The 12,885-nt window shown below is 39.0% G+C and overlaps 1 protein-coding gene across 2 annotated transcripts in view; it reads left to right on the top strand.

The window, feature by feature from the left end:
• LOC127620928 (formin-binding protein 1-like) overlaps positions 1–12,885 on the top strand; it is a 78,083-nt gene that overhangs the window by 47,409 nt on the left and 17,789 nt on the right. For both annotated transcript variants that reach the window (XM_052094284.1, XM_052094283.1), the window contains exons 2-4: positions 4,864–4,979; positions 7,450–7,500; positions 10,093–10,240. In XM_052094284.1, coding sequence (XP_051950244.1) covers positions 4,864–4,979; positions 7,450–7,500; positions 10,093–10,240 — 315 coding nt within the window. The remainder of the gene's footprint in view (positions 1–4,863; positions 4,980–7,449; positions 7,501–10,092; positions 10,241–12,885) is intronic.

The following is a 12,885-nucleotide window of genomic DNA, read 5'->3' as shown; positions in this document are numbered from 1 at the left end:
AGAAATGTACAAAAAATCAACAGCACTCAACCTCTTAGCAACCGTATTATAATGCTATAGCAACCACCCACAACACCTTAGAATTGTGGAGGCAAGTTTTTTTACAACCATTTTCCACATTAAATGACATCAAATGTACATTGAAATATATTATAAGGCCTTTGTCTGTTGTCCAGACAACCAGTGTTCTGACTGTGCTTAACCAAAAGGAGTAAATCTAAGCTACCTGTCTGTTGTGGCATTTTAACATGGAAGTCTCGTTTAAGCCAAATCTTCCCTTTGTGCTTAACTCATGGTTGGGTGTTATTCTAGGTCACTCCTGTTATGTATTACTTTAAGATACACCCACTCCAGGAAACGTCCCTTGTGTGCTGAACACTGTCTTCATTTTGTTTATCAAGGTTGAACGTTTATGTTTTATGTCAATAGAAGTTCCCTCTTTACACTGACCTGAGACTAGTTTTATGGTTAATCTTCATAGTTAACATTTAAGTATTAAGAGTTTTATTATGCTTGTGGCTGAAGTGTGTGTTACGGATAGGGACTTGATGGTCAACTTGTCCAAAGTTGTTAATTAGTGAGGTTGGTTTTCAGTTTAAAGTCCCCCAAGCATTTATTTCTGCTTTAATATCTAAGACAGTGTGTTAACAATGTTGCGATAAAGCTGTTTTATTTATTGTTATTATAATTACTTAACAATTATCAGTAATATGATGTTATATCCATAACCTATTAATTTGTTAAATTACTCCCCCATCTTGGCTTCTGAATATTCTAAAGAAATCTCTCTGATCAGTGTCTGGTTTGACATGACCCTAGACTAACCTAAGAATACAGAACTTTCTTAAGACCACCTAGTTGACTTGTTGTTCATTCAACTTGGAGTATTTGAATATGTAGATTTCCTCATCCCAGTGTGAATGTGAATACAAATGATTTTATCCTTAAGCCTTTTGTAAGTTAAATGACAGTTAAAAGATGGCAGATGGTGGGGGGATGCTGTTTTTCATACTCGAGTGAAGGGTCAGCATGCTGTTAAGGTGGTTTTATTTGATTTCAGCAGAGACCAGCATTGAACCTACAGGACTGTGACTAATACGCCGGCCCTCAAGTATCACCCAAACTCTTCTGTGCTATGTTTTTATGCTACACTCATCAGTTCTTGGGAGATAAGTTGGATAAACCTCCCATCTCATGTGATTTGACTGTCAGGTGCTACTATTGAATGGCTCGCTCTGTTGAAACGGGGCAGAGTTCTGCGTGATGTCTGCCTTGAGTATTATAGCTCACAGTAATGATTAACAACTGATCCTGTGTGTAAATAGCATGAGCGAAGAGATTCCTGCTTTACATTAATTGCACTTTATCAGTCTCTCTCTCTCTCTCTCTCTCTCTCTCTCTCTCTCACTTTCAATCTCTGGATCTCTTACTCTAAATTAATTCTCTTACACTTATTAGTTGGCTACTCTAAAGAAAATATTGTCAGTGTAAAGAATGTGTTGTCAATTTAAAATAAAAGCCATTAAAGTGATGAGCCACAGTCAATTCCAGTAATTTGGTGTGTGTGTGTGTGTGTGTTAGACACAATGTTGGGAAAACTATGTTGAACTGCAGCTAAAGTAGTTATGCTACAGTACATTATTCACAGCAGCGGCATCTCTGCTTTTTGATGGGAATGACAACGAGGGTGTGAGGGATAGACGTACAGTCTACTCAATAGGTTGTACAGTTGTTTTAAGTGATTTTGGACCGTTCCGCTAATGAAAAATAAAATCTTTCCAAGAACTTTCAGTTGACTCCAGACAACATGGTTTGTGGAAAAATTAGATGTGATCCAGGAGCTTTTTGATAGATTTATTTAGGTCATGTCATTGAAGAGTTGGTAAGTCTATCCCTCACAGCTTCATTTTCAGTCCCGTCAAATATTAAAGTTGGCACCACTTTTAATAAGGTCTATACATTTTACACAAAGATATTTTGAGAAAGTAATATATTTTTAAATGTATTTAACTTCAATATTATATTATTATTAATAATAATAAAATATATTTACAGTGTTATATTTAGTATCTGGGACAAATCAATGATGATCTCAATTAGGGTCACATCATTAAACCTGAACAGATACATTTACACAAATACAAGTCATAACACTACAACCACACTAATTAATATAACTCAAAACAGTGACTAATGGTGGCATTTAATTGAATGTTTTGCTGCACAAAAAATAACGGAACAGGGACTTCTGTGGAGGAACTTGTGCATTTAGTTCAATTGCTTGAACGAACAGATTCACTAGAATCAGACTTTGTAATGCTTTTTATGAGAAAGGGACATTCTAGGAGAGCGGGTTTGGTCATGTTTGCACCCTCCGTTCGCCTGACTATATGTGCAATTCAATGCATCAAAAACTTGTTGGACAAAGTAGCTTGTTATTGGAAAAGCTACTGTTTTTTTGAAAACAGCTGATCTACTATCATGATAAAAACTGGTAGTGTTTCTACTTTAAATTAGTTGCTCCAAAAACTATTTGCACCACAGAATGTTTTTTGGAACCTCTGGAAATGTGTGTGTGTGTGTGTGTGTTACTTTCCTGAAGTGTATGTATATCCCCATACACATTACATGATGTTAGGGGTGTATTTTTGTGTCTTTAAATTCAGTCAAGGGTTCCTTCCTTGTCAGTTGTGGATGCTGTTTCTGATGATATACATCATAAATCCTGAAGCTGAGTCTGAGTAAATGAGGTCGTAATCGGTGTTGTGTTCCCTGAGGTGTCATTAAAAGAGGTTTGTTCATTGAAGACTTTTGCTCGTTGTTCTGCAGTATAGGAAATCTATTGGCTGGCTCCCATCTTAGTCTGTCTCACGGAGTCAGAACTCCACATCAAATCTCTTCTTTTCTCTCCTCTGGTGTGGGGAGGGGAAGTGTAGCGTTTAAAAGTCCAGGCTGGCAACCAAAAGGTTGTAGGTTCGACCTCCACAAGGTACTTTTAACCTCAGATTGCTCCAGTGACTGTGGAGATATAATTATTGTATTAAAAATTAATTCTTCAAAGTAATATCCACATTGAAAAGGTTACATGAATTATCAAAATCACAATCAAAGTGCATATCTCTAAGTCTATTTTGACCAACATTATCACAGGGGAAGTCTACATGTTGTTTTGGAGTGTTCCGGTACTATAGGATCAGCCACATTAAGCCAACTCACTGACAAGTGCACGTCCCTATCAGACATCTTTGCATGGGCTCCAGCATGTTTAACTTCCTTTGTTGTACGACCAGAAGTGCAATGTGTCAATAGTGTGGGAGCAGCACCTGGGGGCAGTGTTTCGTATATCGGTAAACGCACCGATTTGCGCTAAAGAAAAGTCAACCTACTGTTTCTGATTTCATTGGGAAATCGGTCTGTATTGACAGATTAAGTACTCAACAGATAAATAAGCAAAGTACTTATTGGGACTGTGTTCTATCTGGATGGTTTTTTAAATGTTGGCCAATGTATACATGCGTCAGGAGGATGACATTTGCCATTACAACTGTCTTGCTTTTTTCGCGATTCATGTTTTTACTAAAATGCCAAGTTAAATATAGTTGAACTGTTCAAAATGCGTCTCAAGACCTTTTGCATTCCATTTAATCAAAGTCTGGGTCCTGAAGCAATATTTGAGAACTACTGCTTTATTTTGTCATTCCTGGTTAAATCACAGTGCAAGTTTGTTGCTTTGGGTTAAAGTGTAAGAACGAATACTTCTCTCTTCTCCTGTTGAATAGGGGAAGGACTATCTTGTGCCCCCTATGTTCAGACTGACTCTGCCTCAGGGTAGCACACAGCTTGCCTGTCTCAGTCTTTTAGTCTCAGAGATCATCAGTCTGACTCTCATGTGCTGGACCCAAGACAGACTGAGACAATACACCCTGTGGCAGCATGCACTTTATAAAGACAGGTCTCTCTCTCTCTCTCTCTCTCTCTCTCTCTCTCTCTCTCTCTCTCTCTCTCTCTCTCTCTCTCTCTCTCTCTCTCTGTGTGTGTGTGTGTTCTCTGTTTAGTCTCTTTGTTCTCTATATCTGTCCTCTCTGTTCTCTATCTGTCCTCCTTTCTCAGTCTGGCTGGATGGAGAACTTCACCATAGCTGTAGATGTTGCTTATTCCGTAGTGTTGTTTGTCGTTCTGAACACAGATGGATTGTGTTTGGATCCAATTAAGTGTCTGGGTTTTGGAGGCAGAATCACTCGCTGGCTGTCTGGAATAATGGATAAAAGCACAACATTTTACATTAGGGGTAGAAATCGGCAGAGACCTGGCAATAAAAAGTTTTATCGATATCAGGGAAAACATTACAGTAGTTTTCAGATTTTTATTTATATATATATATATATATATATGCTTAGTGCCAGGGCTTTAAGCCTTGGCTCACTGGACCTGCAGGGGTAGATAGGTGAAGATATAAGATTTTCTGTAAAATATTTCCTAACATTCAGTTGTTTGAATTAACATTAATGTAGTATAGAAGTTGGCTGAGAGTTTGTGTGGGGGTCCCTGGTACTTCAAAGTTTAAAAATGCCTGGCATGGTCATGTCACAGTATTGTGATTACTAAATTTACACCACGATATCAGTGTTTTTGCTTTTAAACAGCGGTCTTGAGGAAGAAGGATTTTCCTCTTGTCAGTATAAAATCTGTTCAAAGCATTCAAACAATCCTTGTTTGTTATGTGGATGTTTATTCAGCATTGATTTTTATTCAGCACTCACCCAGCAAATGTTAAATATTCTTTAAACGAATCATTCCATATTCATGTTTCCTGTCTGGCACCAGTGGAATCAAACCCTCTCTGTTCCTCTTTTTCTTTGTCAGGACCAGTTCGAAAATCTCGACAAACACACACAGTGGGGCATTGACTTCCTGGAGCGCTATGCAAAGTTTGTCAAAGAGCGTCTGGAAATCGAACAGGTCTATGCAAAGCAGCTACGGTGAGTGTCTAACCTCCATTGGTTAATATCAACATATATGTTAATATATCAATATATATATTCAGTGCATTCAGAAAGTATTCAAGCCCCATTTTGTTGTTGCAGCCTTATGCTAAAATGCTTTTAAGTTATTTATTCATTTTACATCAATTTACACTCCATACTCCATAATGACAAAAGAAAAAACTGAATATTGATCATTTTGCAAATGTATTAAAAAGAAAAACTGAAATATCACAATGACAAATGTAAAGAGTCTGACCCTTTGCTATGACACTTGAAATTAGCTCAGGTGCATTCCATTTCTCTGGATAATTTTGAGATGTTTCTACACTTTGATTGGAGTCCACCTATGGCAAATTAAATTGAATGGACATGATTTGGAAAGGCTGTCTATATAAATTCTTACAGCTGATAATGCATATTAGAGCAAAAACCAAGCCATGAGGTCACTGAAGGTTCCAAAAAGCACAGTGGCCTCCATAATTCTTAAATTGAAGAATGTTGGAAAAACCATGACTCTTCCCAGCCAAACTGTGCAAACGTGGGAGAAGGGCTTTGGTAAGAGAGGTGACAAAGAACCTGATGGTCACTCTGATTGAGCTCCAGAGGTCGGGTGGAGATGGGACAACCATCACTGCAACACTCCACCAATCTGGACGTTAAGGCAGAGTGTCCAGATGGAAGCCTCTCCTCAGTGCAAGACACATGAAAGCCCACTTGGAATTTGCAAAAAATCACCTAAAGAAAGGACTGTGAGAAACATGATTCTCTGGCCTGAAACCAAGATTGAACTAGCGGCAGTTCTGCGGACGGAAACACCTTGTTGATGATGATAGAGGTCAACGGAGAATGGCCAGACTGGTTTGAGATGACAGAATGGCTATGGTAACTCAAATAACCACGCTGTACAATTGTAGTGAGCAAAATTGCATCTCAGAATGCACAACACGTTGAACCTTGAGGCGGGTAATCTACAATAGCAGAAGACCATGTCGGATACTTTATTAGGACCATAGTGTTCCCAATAAAGTTCTCAGTGAGTGTATATTATAACTATAATGTATTGCCCCCAATTAAATTGAGTGTTAGTGATGCACTGTTTAATATTTGTAGTTGTGTTTACAATGCAACAATCTATTGACAATACGGTATCTATGATTTAAAAGTTGTTGGCTTAAAGGGATTGGTCTTCCAAAAATAAATTCTGTCAACATTTACACACTTTTGATGTTCCAAACGTGCCCTCTTTCTTCCATAACACACAAAAGGAGATTGGGAAGACATTGGGAAGAAACTTCCTTCATCCTATTAACAACCCTATCCATAACCCCATTCTTCAAAGACATGTCCACAAGCCCAAGTGTATGAAATAATTATGGAGTAGTTTTTTGATTGGCTTCAAAAGTGTGTGCCTGCCCCTTTTTGTTTTCCTGTTTACAGGACCTAGGGCTGTCATAGATACAGGTGTCATTTTTCAGGACTCCTATTTAAGTGATATCTGTTTGGTAGTAAGAATTTTATGTGTGGTATTCCCAAAAACAAATTTAAATGTTAAATGTCCCAGTAAAAGGAGGACTGAAACGGTTGTAATAATGAACCAGCTTCTCAGATAGGTTTTTCAACAGCACAATATCTTAATATCACAATATCCATCATGGAGAAATTCACGTACAAAAATGTTAATGCTAATTTGACCCATGTTATTGATTCTTCACTGTTCCCTGATATGGCAAAGATGCTTTTTGCCTTGAGATTTGGCTTGAGGGTGAGAGATGCATCAAGGGTCATAAACACAACAGTGCTGTTTCCCCTGCAGGTTCTGAGGTGTACATTTTGATGAGATCAAATTGAGAATGAGACATGCTGTGGATTCACCACAGAGCATATGATGATCTGTAGCTGGGACCCTCCCAATATCTCTTATCTTCTCCTCCCCTGGGATGCTTAGGTCCCTTTAAACATTCCGCTGTTGCCTGGATACAGTTATAGAGTCCCTCCTTTTCCCCCATCTCATTTTATTGAGGGTTTTTGTGTAGTATCGCATTCATACTACTTGACAGATCCCACACTGCTCTCCATGGAGGAGGGCTATCTGACACCCTGAGCACACTCAACGGAACATGCCTGAGCACAGCAGTGGAGCTTGTCTCAAGAGCTCCCACATAAGATTTGTCTCTGCATTCCTTCTCTTTAGTTTGGTATTTTGTGAGGGATGACGGGAGAGATTAGCATACCAGCACTTTTTTGCCTGTTTACCATGGCCTACTTTAATTCTCTGAGGCACAAACCAAACACTCTGTACACAGACTCCTATTTTCCCTTCACAGCTGTATGAATAACTGGTTTTCATGTTTAAGAGATAATATAAGCCCTAATGAGGTTTTTGTTTGAGCTATTGATAACATGAGCAGTTAATATAAAAAAGTGTGTCTCTTTGCATGTTAATTTATTTTTGTTTCTCAAACAGAAATCTGGTGAAGAAATACTGTCCCAAGCGCTCCAAAGAGGATGAGCCCAGGTGAGTTTAAACTTGATGCAATGTCAACAGGAGAATAAATAGCATTTTTTCTCTCTCGCTTAAATTGGTTTGCCCCAAATATATTTTTACAGGCATATATATTAGATATTTCTGTTTTTTATGATGGATAATTAAAAAATAAACTGGTGAATTTGTTATAAACACATGATAATAATTGTCATATATCAGATAAATAAAGGTACATGCTAGGGATATTCTGATTCTGGTATCAGAATGGTATCCGAGACCCAGCTCATACTGCTTGAAAAATGCTCCAATACCAAAAACCGATACCAATGGAATGTGTTCATACTAGTACTCACCGCATACCTAAAACATGAACTGTTTGACTGGCCAGGAAGTGTCTTCTTCAAAGCCAGTACTCTGACAGTACGCAGCTACTGATTGAAATACTCAAACATGAAGTTGGTACTTCAAGCTTGAAATGCTCCGACGGTAGGAAAAATCCTCATACCGGAATTTATGTATGAGTCATGTGGCATGATTAATTGCTTTATTTATTTTTTATAAATATTTCACAATAAATTAACTTGTTAATCGACAGTCCTTGTATTTTAGTACAACTGGATGGTTGTATTCAGGGTTTCCACGGTCATAGAAATGTTTAAAATAGGAATTTCCAGGTCTGGAGTTAAGTCATGAGAATAGGTTAATTTAAAGTTATGCTCTTCTGTAAAATATTTAATTGGCTGGAAATTATTTTTTGTGTGCCATATCTGTAAAATAATTTTTAGAAATCCTTATCCAGTTAACCAAATTACTGGAAAAATAATGAAAAATCATGGAAATTCATTGGTCAAAAGGTGTGGGACTACTGTGTATTGACCAATCAGCATTTAGGAGAGGAACCATACGTTTTATAAAATGTCATAAGAAATGGCACAATAAAATGTATCATATGATCTATGATGTAAATCAGATCTGCTGCATAATGATACAATGTGCTTATCCGTAATGCTGCAGATCAGCATAAAGGTTTAGACCAACACGATATAATTCATTGTCATTAGTTATAGAATATGCTAGATTCTGTAGTTATAATGAATTACATTGTTTTACTACGACTGTACAGCAGTATGGTTTCTTACTGAATGTTTTAGCTACTTTTAATCCTTTACAGTTGAATTAATTACATTATTTCAGTGCACATTTTGGCTGCTATTGGTCTCTTAAGCAGCATGTTCTATCATGTTGGCTGTAGATTTTGTCTGAAAGCAGAAAGAGGAATATATGCTGGGTGTCAGCTCGGGACCCTCTCTTGTCCCATAATGAATTCCATTATTTAGGCATAATTTCTACCTGCGTGTGTTTTTGTCCCAGGGCATTACTCATGTAGTGTACAGACAGCCCGCTTATTATAACCGAACCCTGAAGTTGGGGGAGATTTGCTTTTGGATATAAAAAATATTGCTGCAGCCCTCCCAATACATGCACATCCCTAAAGAGAAGAGGTAAATGGCCTGATGTGTGTGTTTGTGAAAGAGGGATTTTTAATATAGTGAACTACTCATGCCTTGCAGCCTGGCCTTCCAGCCTGGCATTTAGTCAGTATCAACATACAGATAGACTATAGAGTCTGCCTGCCCCCAGAGGCCATGATGTTAACCTAAAGAGTTGCAGAGTACGTGTGTCTGGTGATGAATGCACAACATTTTTATGAGGGCATAGACCTCTCAAAAGCCAAACCGCAATATAAATGTCCCACTTAAGCCTTTAAGTTCAAAGTACATGTTATTCAGTTGTCCTAAAAGAACATATTAAGTTATGTAATGATTTATAATACTTCTAAATAGTAAATGACTGGCATATAGACCCATTTAAGATGATCAGCATTGGCAGATTAACAGGAATTACATGGTCATTTCACCTAGTGTCAGTTTCAAAATCTATCGACAGCCTTGTCAATGAGTGCACATTTCTATTTTTCAAATGTTTTTGAATGAATTGAGTAAATATTATGTAAAAAAAAAAAAATAAGTCTGCATAAATGTCTGTCATTTTGTGTACACCCTTTTTTTGCTGTTATTAAATTGTATTATGTATATTGTCATTATATCAGCCATTAAAAACCCATATCAGTCTACCATTACTTCTAATACATAAACAATAAGTAAATGAGACTTTACTATATTGTGAATACAGTCACGACTAAAGGGTGTTGTGTGGCATGATGCACAGCAACTAACATAATATATCATTATGTAATTTATAGAACACAATATGGCATGTATGTTCATAATTTAGCTCGACCTTAAGAACTTAATGCTTTTATTCATTATAAAAATATTAAGGACACATTCAAATAGTTTTAATGAAATCTTAAGCAATTGAATTAAGTGCCATCATTCCGCTAGAAAATATATTTAATGAAATGTAAACAATAAAACTGCAGTGATATACTTGTTTCCACATCATAGCTATTATTTTGTGTATTATAGCATGACTGGTACACTGTATTGATCAATTAGCATCCAGAACTCCTATACATTTTATAATGCACTTTTCGTCATTTTAATTAATTGAAAAGAGTTTCAATCAAATCCATCATTATTGTATGTTATTTTCCTACAGGTTCACATCCTGTCTGTCATTCTACTCCATACTGAATGAGTTGAATGACTACGCAGGTCAGCGAGAGGTTGTTGCAGAGGAGATGGGGCACAATGTGTTTGGAGAGCTGATGAGGTACTCCCAGGACCTGAAGGCAGAGAGAAAACATGTGAGTACCAAATATACACCGATGAGCCAAAACATTATGACCACTCACAGGTGAAGTGAATAATCAGAATCCGCTTTATTGCCAAGTATGCTTACACATACAAGGAATTTGTCTTGGTGACAGGAGCTTCCAGTGCACAACAATACAAAAACAGCAGCAAGACATACATAATAATAACAAAAATAATTATACATATACGTACATGCACACATACACATCTAATACAAATCCGTTTTATAAAGTACAAAAATACAGTATGTTATGTACAGTGCAATGTATGTAATGGCAGAAGAGGATATGTTGGATAATATAAATAGGCTAAACTGTGTATTGCACATAATTATTGCTCAATGTGGTGGCTTTAACTAATATGCGATGGATAGCCTGAGGGAAAAACTGTTCCTGTGCCTGATGGTTCTGGTGCTCAGAGCTCTGAAGCATCAGAAAGAAAGCAACAGTTCAAAAAGGTAGTGAGCTGGGTGAGTGGGATCAGAGTAATTTTACAGCCTTTTTCCTCATTCTGGAAGTGTATAGTTCTTGAAGGGGGGCAGGGGGTAACCAATAATCCTCTCAGCAATCCGAACTGTCCTCTGTAGTCTTCTGATGTCTGACTTCGTAGCTGCACCATACCAGACAGTTATTGAAGTGCAGAGGACGGAATCAATGACTGCTCAGTAGAACTATATCAACAGCACCTGTGGCAGGTTGAACTTCCTAGGCTGGTGAAGGAAGTACAACCTCTGCTGGGCCTTTTTCACAATGGAGTCAATGTGTGTCTCCCACTTCAGGTCCTGTGAGATGGTAGTGCCCAGGAATCTGAATGACTCCACTGCTGCCACAGTGCTGTTTAGAATGGTGAGGGGGGTCAGTGTTGGGGTGTTCCTTCTAAAGTCCACAATCATCTCCACCGTTTTGAGCGTGTTCAGCTCCAGGTTGTTATGATTGCACCAGTGAACCAGCCATTCAACCTCCTTTTTGAATGCAGACTCATCGTCATCTCGGATGAGGCCGATGACAGTGGTGTCGTCTGCAAACTTCAGGAGGTTGACCGAGGGGTCCTTGGTGGTGCAGTCGTTGGTGTAGAGGGAGAAGAGTATTGGGGAGAACACACATTCCTGGGGGCACCAGTGCTGATTGTACAGGTGCTGGAAGTGAATTTCCCCTGTTTCACAAGCTGCTGACAGTCTGTCAGAAAGCTGGTAATCCACTGACAGATAGACATGGGAACATGGAGTTGGTTTAATTAAGGTGTTGAAAGCCAAACTTAAGTCCACAAATAGGGTCCTTGCATATGTCCCCGGTCTGTCCAGATGTTGCAGGTTATGATGCAATCCCATTTTGACTGCATCATCCACAGACCTGTTTGTACGATAAGCAAATTGAAGGGGATCTAGAAAGGGTCCAGTAATGTCCTTCAGGTGAGGCAACACCAGTCTCTCAAATGACTTCATGACCACAGACATCAGGGCGACTGGTCTGTAGTCATTAAGTCCTATGATTTTTGGTTTATTAGGGATAATAATGGAGCATTTGAAGCAGCATGGGTCCCAACACTGCTCCAGTGAACTATTGAAGATCTGTGTGAAGATGGGCCAGTTGGTTAGCACAGGATTGAAGGCACACCAGTGAGATGCAATCTGAGCCTGAAACCTTCCTCATCTTTTGCTTCCGAAAGACACTGCACACATCATCTTCACAGATCTTGAGTGCAGGTTGAGTATTAGGAGGGGGGTTGCAGGAGGTGTTGGTGTTTGTGTGTAGTGTAGGTCAGAGTGGGTGTGGGGTGTGAGATTGTACCTTTCGAATCTGCAGTAGAACACATTCAGGTCGTCAGCCAATCGTTGGTCCACAACAGGGTTGGGGGTAGGATTCCTGTAATTAGTAAGTTGTTTTTGGCCACTCCACACTAATGCAGGGTCATCAGCTGAATTTTTTTTTTCCAGCTTCTCAGAGTAACTTCTTTTAGCCATTCTGATTTCCTTATTCGGTGTGTTCTTGGCCTGATTATACAGGACTTTATCCCCACCCCTGTAAGCATCCTCTTTGGCATGACAAAGCTGTCTGAGTTTTCTTGTGAACCATGGTTTATCATTGTTGAATGATAAAAATGTCCTAGTTGGGATGCACATGTCCTGTCAGAGTGCCCATGATGACCCCTGACCAGCGTCGAAAATGCTTACAATGGGCACTCAAGCATCGGAACTGGACCTTTGAGCAGTGTAAGAAGGTTGCCTGGTTCAATGTGGACAGCCGTGTACATGTGCGCCATTTACCTGGAGAACTGATGGCACCAGGATGCACTGTAGGAAGACAACAAGCCGGCAGAGGGACTGTAATTCTCTTGGCAACCCTGGGTCCGGCCGTTCATATAGACTTCGATTTGACACGTGCCACCTAACTAAACTTCGTTGCAGACAAGGTACACCCCTTCATGGCAATGGTATTCCCTGATGGCTGTGGCCTCTTTCAGCAGGATAATGCACCCTGCCACACTGCACACATTGTTCAGGAATGGCTTGAGGAACATGATGATGATTTCAAGGTGTTGCCCTGGCCTCTAAATTCCCCAGATCTCAATCCGATTGAGCATCTGTGGGATGTGCTTGACCAACAATTCCGATCCACAGCGACTCCATCTCACAACT

This window comes from Xyrauchen texanus, chromosome 27 (genome assembly GCF_025860055.1).
Source record: "Xyrauchen texanus isolate HMW12.3.18 chromosome 27, RBS_HiC_50CHRs, whole genome shotgun sequence".
NCBI classification, from domain to species: domain Eukaryota; kingdom Metazoa; phylum Chordata; class Actinopteri; order Cypriniformes; family Catostomidae; genus Xyrauchen; species Xyrauchen texanus.
Note: the sequence above shows the minus strand (reverse complement) of the source record. Positions and strands in the feature narration are given on the sequence as shown.